General features: G+C 41.8%; 1 protein-coding gene across 4 annotated transcripts in view; it reads left to right on the plus strand.

Moving 5' to 3' along the window:
• The window catches only part of atad2b (ATPase family AAA domain containing 2B), a 143,725-nt gene that overhangs the window by 36,884 nt on the left and 88,696 nt on the right, over positions 1–18,145 (plus strand). For all 4 annotated transcript variants that reach the window (XM_055635372.1, XM_055635373.1, XM_055635370.1 and 1 more), the window contains exons 2-4: positions 11,104–11,270; positions 13,974–14,023; positions 15,667–15,820. In XM_055635372.1, coding sequence (XP_055491347.1) covers positions 11,104–11,270; positions 13,974–14,023; positions 15,667–15,820 — 371 coding nt within the window. The remainder of the gene's footprint in view (positions 1–11,103; positions 11,271–13,973; positions 14,024–15,666; positions 15,821–18,145) is intronic.

An 18,145-nucleotide genomic window follows, 5' to 3' on the forward strand; every position in this document is an offset into this window, starting at 1 on the left:
GTGGGAGAGTGGATGGAGAGGAGGGGGAGACAGATGGGGGTGTCTTCATTTACTGGCGGTGGGTGTCTGTCACTGAAACAGGCAGGTGAGATTTCGCATCCACCTGGTGTCTCCCTCTCCCTCTCCCTCTCCCTCTCCCTCTCCCTCTCCCCCCCCCTCCCCCTCCCCCTCCCCCTCCCCCTCCCCCTCCCCCTCCCCCTCCCCCTCCCCCTCCCCCTCCCCCTCCCCCTCCCCCTCCCCCTCCCCCTCCCCCCCCCCCCTCCCCCTCTCCCCCCCTCTCCCCAGCACAGACATCGTGGGCCGAATGGCCCTGTTCCTGTACTATACCGCCCCACGTTCCATGAAATGCTGCCAATGTCCCACTCTCCCCCTCTCGCGGAGGGAGGGGAGAGAGAGAGAGAGAGAGGCAGTCCTGGTCAGTCCTTTGAAGATAGACACCAGTTGCTTGGAGCAACTCAGCGGGACAGGCAGCATCTCTGGAGTGTGGCGTTTCAGGTCGAGAGCCTTCTTCAGACTGAAAGTTTCACCTCTTGTTTCAAAACGCTAATATAACACACTCATTTGTTGGATGTACAAAGTTGAATAAATTTTGGAGTGATATATTTGATATATTTACAAAGATTTTCAAGTCAAGAATAGAACCCAAAACGGAATGGATTATATTTGGAATAATAGGAGAAGATACCAATTTAAATAAAGATCAAAATGTTTTTTTTAATTATGGGTTAATAATTGGAAAGAAATTGATACTTAAATTTTGGAAAAATACAACCATACCAACTGTTAAAATGTGGATTAGGAATATGATGGACATAGCACGCCTTGAAGAAATGAGACTCCGACTAATAGATAAATATGACCAATTCTTAAAGAGTTGGTCTCCTTTCATCGACTTTTTGGAATCATGTGATGCAGCGGTGCCGTAAGGATTGCTGATTTCAGTTCATGACGCGGATAGAGCTACATCTCCGAATACAGATTTGAAAAATTCTCTTTTAAGGGGCCTTCTCTTCTATTTCTACTTTCCTCTTTCTCTCTTCCTTTTTTTTATTTTTTATATACACACTTCACGTTTTTCTACTCTCTACCATCTATTTTTCCACTTTTTCCCCTTTCTATTGCTTTCTTTTTCTTGTTCTGCTTACTTCTTTCTTATAACATAAAACTAGAGGTTGTACATAGAATGGATTACGGTATTACATAGTTGGCACCTAAAATTAGGTGCCACTACTGTTTAGTGATGTATTAAATTCTAATTAAATAAATAAAAAAAAAAAAAAAAAAAAAAAAAAAAAAAAAAAAAAAAAAAAAAAGAAAGTTGCACCTCTCAGTAGATCATAAAATAACATAATCATCACGGTCAATGTGAGACACAGTCTTTATTCATATTTGACAAAATAAAAAGACGACTTCTTGCACATATTGAGAGAAGGTGCATCACACCAAACAACATTTGGCTAAAAAAACACAGATTATTCTTCAGCTCATTAAAGAGCTCGGGTGAAAAAAACCATTATAGTGTGTGACACAAAGTAACATCATTTGTGCCACGTGATTAACTACACTACAGTCCACGATGTTCATTCACGATTAACGGGAAAGATCGGGAGACGGACAAGTCACTCGCAAAAATGACAGAATTGCCGAGTACCGTGGGAACTCTTTACTCTACCCCCGTTATATCGTGTGATATCGTGCTAGACCACGACCACTCCACTCTGGCTACATCTTGCGTCAAGTCGCCCCATGAAAACTAGCCATTAGGGAATGCAAGAAGCTGGTTACATTCCAGAGCATGTCTGTGGGCTGCAAGGTATATAAATGCCCAGGGATTCATGAGATGCATCCCAGTCTGCTATGGAAGGCAAGGGAGGCCCTAAGAAAAAAAATATATAACCTAAAGAAGGGCATCTAGCTTGTGAGTCTAATATATGTGATAGGAAAGTTATTGGAAGAATGTTTGAGAGCTAGGAGTAATCTATGTTTGGAAAGGCAGAGATTAATCAAAGATATCAACGTGGAGTTTGTTATGGGGATATCAAGTTTGACCAATTTATTTGAGTTTTTGAAGAAGTAGCAACATTTATTGATTGGGGCAGTGCGGTTAATGTAATCTATATGGACTTCAGAAAGGCATGTGACATCGGAAACTGGTCCAAAGGGTTGCTGCCCTGGTGATTCAAGGTGGTTGGCAAATTGAATCCATAAAGTTTGTGACAAGAGGAGGCAGATAGTGATGGTGGTTGTACTTGTTATGAGTAGCTTTTAATTAGGGCTTGGTTCAGGGGGATTAATTGTTCTGTGCATTAACAATGTTGATATGAATGCACAAGGTATGATTACAATCATACCAATGATACAGAAATTGGTGTTGATAATGAGGAAGATCATCTTTGGGTAACGAATAATATTGGTCAGTAAATGAAAAGCATAGAAACTACAGATACTGGGAATCTGTAACTAAAAAGCAGAAAATGCTAGAACAACTCAGCAGGTCATGTACTATTTGTGGAAAGAGATTCAGCATTTTAGGTCTGATCGTTTTCAGAACTTGGAAATGGAGGAAATAAAAACTAGTTTGAGGATGCACAGATGAGGGAGTGATGAATAGAATGAAGGGAAAACTTCTGATAGGATTAGATCAGATTGAATTCAGAGTCACATACAGTGGCTTGCAAAAATATTCATACCCCTTGAACTTTTCCACATTTTGTCACGTTACAACCACAAACTTAAATGTATTTTAATGGGATGTTATGTGATAGACCAACACAAAGTGGTGCATAATTGTGAAGTGGAAGGAAAATGATACATGGTTTTCAAATTTTTTTACAAATAAAAAAAACTGAGAAGTGTGGCGTGCAAAAGTATTCAGCCCCCCTGAGTCAATACTTTGTAGAACCACCTTTCGCTGCAATTACAGCTGCAAGTCTTTTGGGGTATGTCTCTACCTGCTTTGCACATCTAGAGACTGAAATTTTTGCCCATTCTTCTTTGCAAAATAGCTCAAGCTCAGTCAGATTGGATGGAGAGCGTCTGTGAACAGCAATTTTCAAGTCTTGCCAGAGATTCTCAATTGGATTTAGGTCTGGACTTTGACTGGGCCATTCTAACACATGAATATGCTTTGATATAAACCATTCCATTGTAGCTCTGGCTGTATGTTTAGGGTCGTTGTCCTGCTGGAAGGTGAACCTCTGCCCCAGTATCAAGTCTTTTGCAGACTTAACAGGTTTTCTTCCAAGATTGACCTGTATTTGGCTCCATCCATCTTCCCATCAACTCTGACCAGCTTCCCTGTCCCTGCTGAAGAAAAGCATCCCCACAGCATGATGCTGCCACCACCATGTTTCACAGTGGGGATCGTGTGTTCAGGGTGATGTGCAGTGTTAGTTTTCCGCCACACATAGCGTTTTGCATTTAGGCCAAAAACTTCAATTTTGGTCTCATCTGACCAGAGCACCTTCCTCCACATGTTTGCTGTGTCCCCCACATGGCTTGTGGCAAACTGCAAACGGGACTTCTTATGGCTTTTTTTCAACAATGGCTTTCTTCTTGCCACTCTTCCATAAAGGCCCGATTTGTGGAGTGCATGACTAATAGTTGTCCTGTGGACAGATTCTCCCACCTGAGCTGTGGATCTCTGCAGCTCCTTCAGAGATACCATGGGCCTCTTGGCTGCTTCTCTGATCAATGCTCTCCTTGCCCGGCCTGTCAGTTTAGGTGGACGGCCATGTTTTGGTAGGTTTGCAGTTGTGCCATACTCTTTCCATTTTCGGATGATGGATCGAACAGTGCTCCGTGAGATGTTCAAAGCTTGGGATATTTTTTTATAACCTAACCCTGCTTTAAACTTCTCCACAACTTTATCCTTGACCTGTCTGGCGTGTTCCTTGGGCTTCATGATGCTGTTTGTTCACTAATGTTCTCTAACAAACCTCTGAGGCCTTCACCGAACAGCTGTATTTATACTGAGATTAGATTACACACAAGTGGACTCTATTCACTAATTAGGTGACTTTTGAAGGCAATTGGTTGCACTGGATTTTATTTAGGGGTATCAGAGTAAAGGGGGCTGAATACATTTGCACGCCACACTTTTCAGTTTTTTATTTGTAAAAAAATTTGAAAACCATGTATCATTTTCCTTCCACTTCACAATTATGCGCCACCTTGTGTTGGTCTATCACATAAAATCCCAATAAAATACATTTACGTTTGTGGTTGTAACGTGACAAAATGTGGAAAAGTTCAAGGGGCATGAAAACTTTTGCAAGCCACTGTATGTGGAATGTCCCACCATTGAAGCAAATGCAATGGAGATTGAAAGACTGAGGACATGGAAGGGGGCTGAGTTACACCAGTACTTTTGTCCTTTTGCCTAATTCATCACTGGTATTATATCCAATTTGTCCACAGATGCACACATCATAGCAGAACTAACTATTCTGGAGTGCAGTAAACATTGGTATGTGTTCATTTCTCATGACCAGGCAGATCATAGAATTATCATGGCACAGGAGTAGGTTATTTGCCATTTTGAATTTATGCCAGCGCATTCCACAGTAATATAGTCAATACCTATTCCTCGTTCTTTCCTCATGGCCATGCAAATTATTTTCTCTGAAGATTTGTCCAGTTCCTTTTGAAAGCTCTGATTGATTCTGACAGCAGTGAGTTCCAATTCTTAACCACTCTGCATTTTAAAAAAAGTACTCCATGATACCCATGGTAAACCATTCATGGAGGTAAGAGCCAGTAATAACAACTATAGATGTGAAGATAGACTGTGCAGCAAAAGGAAGTGGGTATTAGTTTGAATGTGTGTCTTCCTTCTGTTTAAATAAGTCACTTGGTAGGAGAGAGTAACGTTATTTTAAAAACTATAGTATAATGAAGTTATTATTGAAATATTATTATTATTGAATATTATTGAATTATTGAAATGAAATATTGTCCATTTTTTATTTATTTATGAAAAAGCGTAAAAACAATGTACGGGTGTCATTTCAAGCCCAAAAGCACACAAAGGCAACTTAGGAAATGGCAACATTTTTTGGTAGGTTACGACATTACACCAGAAATAATTAGTCATAGGTGAATACAGCGTGGAAACAGGCCCTTCGGCCCAACTCGCCGGCCCCGGCCACCAATGTCCCAACTACCCTGGTCCCACTTGCCTGTGCTTGGTCCATAACTCTCCAAACCTGTCCAATCCATGTATTTGTCCAACTGATAGGATAGTCCCAGCCTCAACTTCCTCCTCTGGCAGCTTGATCCATACACCCACCACCCTCTGTATGGAAAAAAGTTACCTCTCGGATTCCTATTAAATCTTTTCCCCTTCACCTTGAACCTATGACTTCTGGCTCTCGATTTCCCTGCTCTGGGTAAAAGACTCTGTGCACCTACCTGATCTATTCCTCTCATGATTTTGTATACCTCTATAGGATCTCCCCTCATCCTCCTACGCTCCATGGAATAGAAACTCGGCCGACTCAACTTCTCCCTATAGCTCACACCCTCTTGCCCTGGCAACATCCTCGTAAATCTTTTCTGAATCCTTTCAAGCTTGACCATATCTTTCCTATAACATGGTGCCTAGAACTGAACACAATATTCTAAATGCGCTCTCACCAACGTCTTATACAACTGCAACATGACCTCCCAACTTCTATATTCAATACACTGATTGATGAAGGCCAAAGTGCCAAAAGCCTTTTTGACCACCTTATCTACCTGTGACTTGAGCTTCATGGAACCATGCACCTGTACTCCTACTAAATCCCTGTGCTCTTCAAAGCTACCCAGAAGCCTACTGTTTATGTCCTGCCCTTGTTCGACGTCCGAAAATGCAACACCTCACACTTCTCTGTATTCCATCAACCATTCCTCCGCCCACCTGGCCAATCGATCCAGATCCTGCTGCAATCCTTCACAACCATCTTCACTATCTGCAAAACCACTAACTTTTGTGTCATCAGAAAACTTGCTAATCTTGCCCTGTATGTTCTCATCCTATTTATTGATGTAGGTGACAAACAGTAACGGGCCCAGCACTCAACCCTGTGGCACACCACAAGTCACAGGCCTCCATTCTGAGAAGCAACCTTCTACCATCACCCTCTGTTTCCATCCATGGAGCCAATTGGCTATCCATTCAGCTATCTGTCCATGGATCCCATGAGATCTAACCTTCCAGAGCAGCCTACCATGCGGTACCTTGTCGAACACCTTACTAAAGTCCATGTACACAACTTCTACAGCTCTGCCATCATCAACCTTTTTGCTTATGTTTAAAAAAAAAAAAATCAATCAGATTTGTGAGACATGACCTCCCACATACAAAACCATGCGGACTCCCTAATCAGCCCTTGCCTATCCAAATGCCTGTATATCCTATCCCTTGGAATACTCTCCTGTAACTTGCCAACTACAGATGTTAAGCTCACTGGCCTATAGTTACCAACATTTTCCCTGCAGGCCTTCTTGAAATTAGGCACAACATTTGCCACCCTCCACTCCTCTGGCACCTCTCCTGTATTTAAGGAGGACTCATAAATTTCAACCAGGGCTCCCGAAATTTCCTCTCTAGTTTCCCGCAATGGCCTCGGATATATCTGAACAGGCCCATTGGACATTTGTCTATCTTCAAACCCGACAGTACCCTCAGTACTTCCTCGACGGTAACCCTGGCTGCTCTTATGACACTTCCAGTGGTTGCTCCAATTTCCTCCGTCCTACTGTCTTTCTCCTCGGTAAATACAGAGGAGAAATACTCATCGAGGACCTTGCCCATCTCCTGTGGCTCCACACAGAGGTGACAATAAAAGCTTATTCCTGAGAGGTCCCACTCTCTCTCTCTCTCTCTCTCTCTCTCTCTAGTTAACCTTTTCCGCCTAATGTATTTACAATATCTTTTGGGATTGTCTTTTATGCTACCCGTCAGAGCTATCTCCTGCCCCTTTTTGCCCTTCTGATCTCCTTTATTAGTTTGCTCCTGAGTTCCCGAAACTCCTCCAGGGATGCACTTGATCCCAGCTGTCTATACTTGTCCCATGCATCCTTTTTATTCTTAACCAATGCCTCAATATCCCTTGTCAGCCAAGTTTCCTCACCTTTGCCTGCTTTGCCTTTCACTTAAACGGGGACGTACACATCCTGAGCTTTCTTTAGAACACTTTTAAAAACATCCAACTTGACCGATGTTCCTTTCCCCTCAAATAACCTGCTCCAGTCAATTTGAGCGAGACCTTCTCTCATACCCTCATAGTTGGCCCTACCCCAGTTGAACGTAGATCCTCTCCATCCCTATCCATAACTATCTTAAACCTAATTGAACTATGGTCACGTTCCAAAACGCTCCTCCGCACACTTCATTAACTTGCCCTTCCCAATTTTCCAATATTAGATCCAGCGTTGCCCTTTCACGTTTGGGGGCCTCCACATACTACTTAAGAAAACTCTCCTGAACACTTTTGAGTAATTGCTCCCCATCCAAGCCCTTCACGCTATGATTTTCCCAGTCTATATTAGGAAAGTTAATCCCCTACTACTACAACAACCTTAATTGACATGTAATGTCCCGGCACATTTGCTCTTCTAATTCACGTTGACTATTCGGGGATCTGTAGTACATCCCCAACAAGGTGATCATCCCTATCTTGTTCCTCGGCTCCACCTCAGATACCCAGTTTGTACGCTCCAGATTAAAAAAAAATATTGATAAACGCTGTTTCCATCATTCCCACTTCAGAATTAATGTTAAAATTTCAACTGAAATATCTCCTGACCAAATTTGTGATGTATATGACCGACTAGAAGTAAAACCTGGATAAATCCAACGTATAGCTGTGAATGTTGCTCATTAAATAACTACAGTACTGATACTCCATATTAAGAGCATTGATTTGCCGTTAAAATGAATTCTGTAATAAGATGTCAACTGTTGATTTGAGAATTAAGGGACAAAAGTTTAGGGGCAACATGAGGGGGAACTTCTTTAGTCAGAGAGTGGTAGCTGTGTGGAATGAGCTTACAGTGGAATGGTGAAGGCTGGTTTGTTTTTATAATTTAATTTAAAAATAAATTGGATAGGTATATCGACGGGAAAGGAATGGAGGGTTATGATCTGAGGGCAGGTAGATGGGACTAGGTGAGAGTAAGTGATCGGCACGGACTAGAAGGGCCGAGATGGCCTATTTCCGTGCTGTAATTGTTATATGGTTATATGTAGCAGTAACAATCGAACACTGCGGTTTTAATGTTTCACATGTTCACAATTTAATTAATCCATCTTTATGGACTAAAACAAATAATAACATTGGGAATTAAAACGCATTTGATTGCATTCCGTTATCAAACATAGTCAATGTTCGCTCTGAAGACATTTCCAGCACAATAGGGTCAGGGAGGAGGGGTGTGTGATTCAGTGTGGGGTGGATAGATGGCGGGGGGGGTTAAAAAGGCAACGGTGTGGAATGAATGGATTGAGGCAGGTGAATTACATAGAAATTAGAAATTAGGTGCAGGAGTAGGCCATTCGGCCATTCGAGCCTGCACCGCCTCGATATTAGTACGTTTTGGTTGGAGTAGGTAAAATTGTGAGGGGAGAGCACCGGGGATGTCAGTGATGTTGAATGTGGGGGATCAGTACCGGATGGATGGGGGGGGGGGATCAGTACAGGATGAATGGGGGTAGACAAAAATGCTGGAGAAATTCAGCGGGTGAGGCAGCATCTATGGAGCGAAGGAAATAGGCAACGTTTCGGATCGAGACCCTTCTTCAGACTGTTCCCCCCATTCTTCTTGAATGGGGGGTTCAGTACAGGATGGATGGGGGGAGTCAGCACAGGATGAATGGGGGTCAGGCCAGTGGATCGGAGGGTCTGTGCAGGATGAATGGGGAATCACTACAGGATGAATGAGGGGATCAGTACAGGATGAATGGGGGATCAGTACAGGATGAATGAGGGGATCAGAACAGGATGAATGAGGGGATCAGTACAGGATGAATGAGGGGATCAGTATAGGGTGAATGGGGGATCAGTACGGGATGAATGACGGGATCTGTACGGGATGCATGAGGGGATCAGTACGGGATGCATGAGGGGATCCGTAAAAGATGAATGGGAAGATCACTACAGGATGGATGGGAGGATCTGTGCAGGGTAAATGGAGGGTGTGTCAGTACGGGATGAATGGGGGGTTCAGTGCAGTATGAATGGGGAGAGGTGCAGGATGGATGGGAAGGGCGGTCAGTATAGGATGAATTGGGGGACCAGTGTAGGATGGATGGGAGGGTTGGGGTGGTTGGAAGGAGAATCAATGCGAGGTGGGTAGGGTGATAAATAGATTTCGGGGGGGGGGGGGGGGATGTCTGAATAGAGGCGGGAATGGGGATCAGTGCGGGATGGAGAGGAGGGGTCTCAGGATAAGGGGGGGGTGGAGCGGGGCATACAAGAGAGAGGGGGGGGGGGAAGTGGCAGAGGTGGGGAAGAAGGAAGGTCAGCGCTCCTCGCATAACATTGCCCCGCTGCCTTGGCTGTCCCTGTCCAACACCAAATGCCGCAGCCAAAGGGGGAGGCGGTTGGGATTCCTCGCCACCGCCTCCCCTCCTCCGCCAGACAACAGCAAGGTGCGGGGCCGACCGGTGCAGCTCAAAGATCCAAGAGCTAAAGGAACTTTGGTGCAGCTGCTTCAGACGGCGGAAGGAGGCCTCCCCCTCCCTCTTCCCGGCCTCGGCGTGCAGAGGGATTGTTTTGAAAGCGCCGTTAGCGGATTTGCAAGCAGCGGCCACTATCAGGACGGGCAGGTGCGGGAGGAGGAGGAGATGGAGCCGCTGTCGTGGCCGCTGCTGCCGCTGTTCGGGGCCCGTCATTCGCTCCGACCATTAGGCTTAACAGGCCTGTATTTATAGTTCTCCATTGTCTGAAGAAGGGTTTCGGCCCGAAACTTTGCATATCTCCTTCGCTCCATATATGCTGCTGCACCCGCTGAGTTTCTCCAGCATTTTTGTCTACCTTTACAGTTCTCAAGCCCATTTTTCTGTTTGGTCATCATCGTGCACAAACCTGTTTTTCCTGAATCTTGGTTTGCTCCTGCAGTAATACTATTTACTTCAGTGACTTTAATTGATGATGTGTATTTTTCATTTTTTAATTGTAATCTTTGCACCACAGCTCTGTATAACTTCTCCAAAGTTCTAACATTTCAAAATCTACTTATTGATGCCACCAGTCTTTGAAAAGTTTGATTTAAAACAGCTTGGATATTTCTGCTAAATTAAAAGTGTTAAAAAGATTGATAATGTGCATGGTATTCTTATCAACGTTATTTCTTAATAATTTGAAATTTCCCACTGTTACAACTTCAATATTTGGACCTGTTGCTTCTGTGTCCAATATGAAACCAATGGACTAATACTTAAACAAAAGTAATAACAGAAAATACTCAAATATTCAGCAAATGAGAAACATTTCTGGCAAGTGAAATAGGTAACCTTTAAATTGGATGGCCTTTCTTCGGAACTAGATATAAGTTGACATCTAAAATGAGCAAATAGATGGTTGGAAAAATTAAAAAGAGAGGTACATGTCAATTTTTGTGATGTGATCAATACTGGCACACAGTTGTCTGGAATTTAATTAGCTCCTGTAATATGTACACTATTTGAATTCCACTGCTATTTTGTTTAATTTCTGTTTTGTACTTGATCATTTAAATTACTTATTGTAATAATTAACTAATCATTTTACTTGATGTTCTATTCAACAAACATTTCATATTTTGACTTCTTGCTTATTGATCATTGTATCTTCACAGCAAATTATTTTTACTTTCAATTAACAAATGCTGAATAGTAAGATTGGAAAGGAAATTTTAACTATGGAAAATGACAGGATCATTGCTGAGAGAAGATTTATGACGATGTTAATTTAAACTGTATATTTGTACTGAAAGCATTCTCATCCTCTACTATTTAATTTAAATATGTTGGCTGGGAGAGAGAAAAGCTTTGTTCAGTATATAGCACAACATTTGTTGTTAAATGCGTGGTCACTTTTTTAAAAACAAAGTAAAATATATATATATTTTTTACAGCAAGATCCCGGTAATGATGAAACCAGTTTAAGTGATTGTCAGGCAGAACCACCAGCAAAGCTAAGGCGAAGGAATGCTGATCCAGTTTCTAGTGATATTTCAACTGAACGTAATTCCCTTAACAGTGGTCCAGCAGAAGAATGGTGCGGCACAACAAGGCAATCCAGGTGAGCTAAATTAGCAGCATCTTTGTACCCGTGCGTTTGCATGAAAGCGTTGTGTGACAAAGCTAATGTTGGTACATTACTATCTGCATTATGTTTATTGCCATTTTATAACACTAAAGGGAATAACATGAATAATGTTTAATGCAAAATAAAGCCAGTCCGATCAAATATAGACCGAGGGTCTCCAATGCGGTAGATGGTAGTTCAGCACTGCTTTCTAGTTGTTGGTAGGATGGTTCAGTTGCCTGCTAACAGCTGGGAAGAAGTGGGAACAACTGTGTAAGGCATTTTCCTTTCTCCGAGTAATGCTTTTCCTTGATTCATCAACCGGGTGCAAGACCATTTCACTTTTTGCCCCCTAAAAACTTGCATGATATTGAGTACTGAACTGGGAACGGATTTTCTCTCTTTGTTCCACAAAACTCAAATCCTTTAGCAATTTTTTTTCCACTGTAATCATCCCTGACACCTTGTTTATTAACTGTTTCATCAGAACCTTGAAATGCATGTATGTATCTGTTGTGTAGGAAACAGTCATGATTAAACATTTCATGTTTCTAATTCCTCTTTTTATATTGCATTGCACGATAACTGTATATGTTACTTCAAATTTTATGGAAACATCCAACATTTTACATTTTACTTCACAAATTCTTTTTTTTAAATTTAATTTATCTAGTAATAAGAAATTACTACTTTCTCAAACGCATTCTGTATGTATTTTCTTTTGCAAGCCTGAATCAGCCTCTCCACTAATTTGTTTGCGTGATTTCAATTAAAAAATAAACGCAGCTGTTAAAGTCTTGTCAGCACTTTGTCTCAGTTATAACCATAGCAACTGCACCTGAGACTTCTGTGATGTTGGTATTGCAAAAAAAATATGAACTGTATATTCGTTCATAGAGCCTGATTGATTCATTTTGCTTAATTATGTATACGTTACCAGTTACAATTTACTACTGTAGACTTCCATGGATAACTACTGTGGCTCAGATGGTAACACTTGGTTCACTGAATTAGAATGATATAGAGACCCGGGCATCAAAATTTATACTAATTTCCCTGTGCACCCTTGGAAGTATATTCTTTTAGATGTTAAACCAAGTTCCTCTTATTTGTGGATACAAAAGATCATATGACTATATTTTGAGGAAGTGCAGGGGAATTAACCCACTCAGCCAAAGTTCTAAAACAGATGATCAAGTCATGATCATCCCCTTCCCAGCACTCCCACAGCCTACGGTCCCCGCCTCTTCCTTTCTTTTTCCCGCCCACCCCCCACATCAGTCTGAAGAAGGGTCTCGACCCAAAACGTCGCCTAATCCTTCGCTCCACAGATGCTGCCTCAATCGCTGAGTTTCTCCAGCACGCCCAACACCTCCACTCAGTTCGCAACCTGATCTCCCGGTGGCTCAGCACTTCAACTCCCCCTCCCATTTATAATCCAACCTTTCTGTCCTGAGATTGGATATCCTGAGGTTGTAAAAGGCATTATATAAAAGCAAGTTGTTTTTATGCAACTGTGCTACTTTAAATTGTTAATTATTTTAATATTAATAGACAATAGGTGCAGGAGTAGGCCATTCGCCCCTTCGAGTCAGCACCGCCATTCAATGTGATCATGGCTGATCATTACCAATCAGTATCCACGTTCTTTGCCTTCTCCCCATATCTCCTGACCGCTATCTTTAAGTCCTATTGCACTTGCACTCAATGTTAGAACTAGCTGATATTGGTGCTCTCGTGTTTTACTCGTTAATAAAGTAAATGATTATGGAATCATTGAAGAAATAGAAGAAAGGAACATCCTGGTAGAAAGTATCTGAAAAAAATCACCACATTTATCCCTGCTTCCATCGCCCTACAATTATTTGATTTTGAATATACATGACAATTGTACCTCAAAATAACTGATGTGCAATAATATGTGAATTTTTTTTTCCAATATCATGCTTGAAGTACTTTGTCAAATTTAGTTGAAATCATAATTTCATACATGTGTGCAATCATACACCACAGAATCAGGACATTCGGACCATCTCGATGCCCCATCTGAGCTAGTGCCATTTGCCTGCATTTGGATCTTTTTCCTACAAACCTTTCCTGGTCAAGTGTCTGTTAAATGCTGATATAGTACCTGCCTCAACTACCTCTTCTGGTTCTCCCAATTCTGTTAGTCCTTGCTGTCTCCTCCCCTTCCTCAGCTCCCTTGCTGTCTCCTCCCACCCTCCAGCCTTCCGGCTACTCCTCCTTTTCCCTTTCTTGTCCCCACCCACCCCCACCCCTGATCAGTCTGAAGAAGGGTTTCGGCCCGAAACGTTGCCTATTTCCTTCGCTCCATAGATGCTGCTGCACCCGCTGAGTTTCTCCAGCTTTTCTGTGTTACCTCTTCTGGTAACTTGTTGCATGAGTGAAAAGGTTGCCCCCCCCAGGTTTGTACTAAAGCTTGCCACTCTCACCTTAAACACATGTCCTCTCATTTTAATTCCACTACCATGGGTCTTTTACCCATTATACCATCCTTCAGAATCCTCTCAAGTAGCTTGCCAACTGCAGTTGTTAGGCCCACGTCTATAGTTCCCACGCTTTTTCTTGCGGCCCTTAAATGGAGGCACAACATTAGTCACTTGCCAGCCATCGAGAACCTCTCCCATGTCCAAAACAGATGATAGTAATAGTTTTTGCTTTGTGCTTTTTTGCCAGGTTAACTACTCGTGCAGGTGCTTCAATGCAAAATGGGCATAGTACTTTGGGTAAGTTTACTTAATACAAAGAAATTCAATGTAATTGTTTACCTATATTTTCCAAGGTCCCAGGTTTGTAGTTTAATTTGGAACCTTTGGCATGGAGAAACTGGTCAGGAAATAATAGTTTCCCCCAATATTCAAATGTTCTGTAGGAAACAGAATGCTGGTTAGTGCGATGCTTGCAGATTGGAAGCTTCTTTCCAATGATGGGTAAATTATGTTCCTGCTTTACCTGATAAAATTGCAAGTTGGAAAATGTTTTGAAAAGCAAAAATCTGCAGATGCTAGAAATTTGAAATTAAAATTAGAAAATGAGGGAAATATGAGAAATAATTTGTGGGGACAGACGGGTGGGAGGGGGGGCGGAGCGGTGGGGGTTGATGAATGAATAGAACTGTGTTTGATATTTCTATTGTTCTACTGTTATTGCGCCATTTATTTATTTATCTTATTTATGAACATACAAATTTAAAATGGGTCATTTGACCTCTATCAAAAGCTCTTTTAAAAATATTCAATACTCTGCTTCTGTGGCCTTTGAGGAAATTAACAACCTTGTGAGAAGGAGCAATTCCCCTCATCCTAGTCTAAAATGGACAACAAGGTTGAGGTGAATTTTAAGTTGTGATTCTTAATTTCTGATTCTCCTCCTAGAAAACTATTCATAAAAATTCAATCAAGACCTCTCAAGTCCTTAAGTATTTCAAGAAGCCTCCCTTCACTTCTAAACTTCCGAAGATGCTCGCCTTGCTAACTTTTCTTTAGACAAACCATTTACTTAGTTATTTTTTACTGCTAAATCTTTATGAACAGGTTCCAATACATGAACACCCTTCCTTAAGAAAGGAAACCAATAGTGTACTGTAGTGGAAAATTGAAAATCATTTGTGCCAAAACACCACATTCTTGAGTGATATAGTTGATTTTATTGGTGACTAAAAGAGTTTTAATCAGGCTAGTGAAGGTGGACACCTTTTGAGTCATGGGTTGATACAGTCTGGAAACTGGACCTTCAACACCCTGTGTTTATGCCAAACATTAAGCACTCATTTTTAAACTGATCCTCCCCCTATCCATCTTACCCTCCTGAAGTTTTCATCAACACCCCCAAGAATGTTCCACTCTTTACACTGGGGGCAAATTACAGTATATAATTAACCTAACAGTCTGAATAGTTTTTTGATATGGGAAGAAACCCATGCAGTCACATGGAGAATGTGTAAACTGCACACAGACAGTGCTGGAGATCCGAATTGAACTGGGATTGTTGGTGCTATGAGTATTAGTACATCTATTTGTGTAAAAGTTTTGTATGATAATTACAATCCAGATTTCACATTTCATGTAAAATTATAGGAAATAAGATCAAGGTTGCTTGAATTTATTTTGCACAACATGATGTGGTTACTTTTTTTTTGAGATAATGTGGAAAACCAAATTGCTTGTCTGGGTAAAAAAAATTGCAACAATTGACCTTTAAATTTATTTAGATTTGAGCAGTAGTCTTAAAGGTGACATAGCTAAAATGGAACAACATCGCAGGTTACAATCTGTTCACATGGTCTATCAAAAAGCCTCTGTGTACATGTATGGTTACTTTTATATGAATCTAAATGGTAAATGTGATAATCTATTGTCACCCCAAAAAGTTCTCAGAAATCCTGGAAGTCGACGTGAATCTCAAGAGGATGGGACCCATTCTCACATGAATGGCAATTCAGAAGTTAGAAGAAGTGGCCGTGCAAGGAGAAACAAATTTGAAACACTCAACCAAAGCCTTTTGTTTGATCAATTAGTGAACAGGTAAATACATTTTAGTGTTTTATATATGAGACAAGAACAGAAAACACTTCCAACTACTTCATGTTATGCCTTGCCATATTGATATATTAATGCTTGTGTCTGAAGGGATTTGGAATTCCTTTTGAAATATCCTGTTAAAATTATAGTGAAGTAAGATTGTGTTAGATCTTTAATTCTTGCTGAGTCTCCAAAACTATTCTGACAGCTGATTTTGTCACTAATATTTATCTTGAATGTAAATTATTAGTTTTAAACAGATGAGCTTTATCAGTAATTCCAGTCACTACTTTGCTTTCTTTGCCTTTTGGCCATTGTAAATATTGTTTGAAACTTTCTGTAAAAGTGTCAGTCTTTGGCATGGCAAATTGTTTTGCCCTACATTTTGGATTGAGTAATTTGCTTGATCACTTCTGGCAATTGGCAATTTAACTTCCGTTTATTTATGTCTCAACTCTCCTCATGTCCTGTTTATCCTTTACTAGTAAACTTACATTGGCTTCAGGTTTAATTGCATTTTAGTTTGAAAGTTCTTGCCCTTAACTTCAGATCATTCCACAGTCCATGCTCTACTTTTTTCTGGAACTTTCTTTGAAATGTCTGTACTCTTATTCCAGCTTTTGATCATTTTTGGGTTTTAATGTCATTATTATTAGAAAGAGGCATGACTTCAGATAGGATCTAAATTCATCATTGTTTGACTGAAGTGAAACTGAACCAAGCTAATTTTGAATAGAAACACTTATTCTGGATCTGTGTACCTTCATTGTCATGTTTTAAATCAAAAGTGTATGTACCAAGTTCTTCTGTTTAGATGAGCGGGTTTGTATATTAGATTATTCTTTAGCTTATTTGATGAAATCTTTAATTCAGTTTTCTTCCCATATACAGCCTACCTCTAAAATATCTAATCATTAATTTTGTAGCACAATGCTGTTTAAATATAAGAGCAAGGATGTCTTGCTGCAGTTGTACAGGGTCTTGGTGAGACCCCATGTGAGCCTTATCTGAGGAAGGTAGACACAAATGCTGGAGAAACTCAGCGAGTGAGGCAGCATCTATGGAGCGAAGGAATAGGTAACGCATTTGGAGGAAGTTCAACAAATATTTGTTATACTGATTCTTGGGAAGGTAGGACCGTTGTATGGGGAGAAATTAGGTAGACTGGGTTTACATTCACTGGAGTACAGAAGAATGAGAGGGGATCTTGTAGAAACCTATAACATCCTGTAGGGATAACTCAGATAAGATATGAGAGGATGTTCCCAATAATCACAGACATATTTTCAAGATATGAGGTATTCAATTTGAACCAAGTTCAGGAGAAATTTCTTTAACCAGAAGGTGGTGGAGGCCAAATCCATTGCTTTAAACCATTACTTAATTGTATTTTTGTTTAATGTTTCTGTGTTATCCTTTTTATTGGGTTTTAAAACTCACTAGTTTACTGAGAAACCAAAGTCAATTTCTCATACAGGTGCACAACCTTTTATCCGAAGTTCCAAATAACGAAAAACTCTGAATAGCGGACATTTTTTCGGTCCTTGAAAAAAGGTCCTTGAAGACGTTCACCGAGGGCGGCCCGTAGAGGTGACAGCGGAACCTCCGGTCGGTCCTCGAAGAAAGGGGAACTAAATCCCCATTCATAAAAGAGAAGGTGAGGGTATATTGCGCGGGAGGGTTAATAATTGACAATCTGCTGCTGCCTGCTCGTTGAGTTAAAAAAGTTCCCACGGTAAACTCACGATACACAGTGTATCGCGAGTCTTGCGTGGGAACTTTTTAACTCAGCGGGCAGGCAGCAGCAGATTGTCGCTCCCTTCAGTTTCACCCCACCTACACCCCTCCCCTTCCCTCTCCAGCTCCCCGCCCATTGCACCGGCGCGGGGGCTTTGCACTGTCTTCACGTCGGAGCCAGTGCCAGTCACCGGAGACGTCAGGACCAACGGGACACCGGCCCCCAGGCCCACTGCAAGCACGGAGATCCCAGAGACCCACAGCCAGCAGCAGCCCAGCCCCGCTCCAACTACAAAGGAACACGCTCCCCGTAGGGACAGAAGCTGATGGTGTGCAAAGTACGTCTTGAGGTTGCGGATGAGGGGGCGCAGCTCGGGCTGTGACGTCTCCGGCCACCCCCCTATACAGGAGCTGAGACTGGGAACTGTGGGGTTGTTTGCAGTTGCAGAGGGAGGGGGCAAGGGCGGTACAGTTCCCAGTCTCAGCTCCATTTCAGGGGGGTGACCGGAGACGTCAGGACCAACGGGACACCGACTGCAAGCACGGAGATCCCGGAGACTCACAGCCAACAGCAACTCTAGCCCAGCCCCG

Source organism: Leucoraja erinacea, chromosome 5, assembly GCF_028641065.1.
Source record: "Leucoraja erinacea ecotype New England chromosome 5, Leri_hhj_1, whole genome shotgun sequence".
NCBI lineage: Eukaryota > Metazoa > Chordata > Chondrichthyes > Rajiformes > Rajidae > Leucoraja > Leucoraja erinaceus.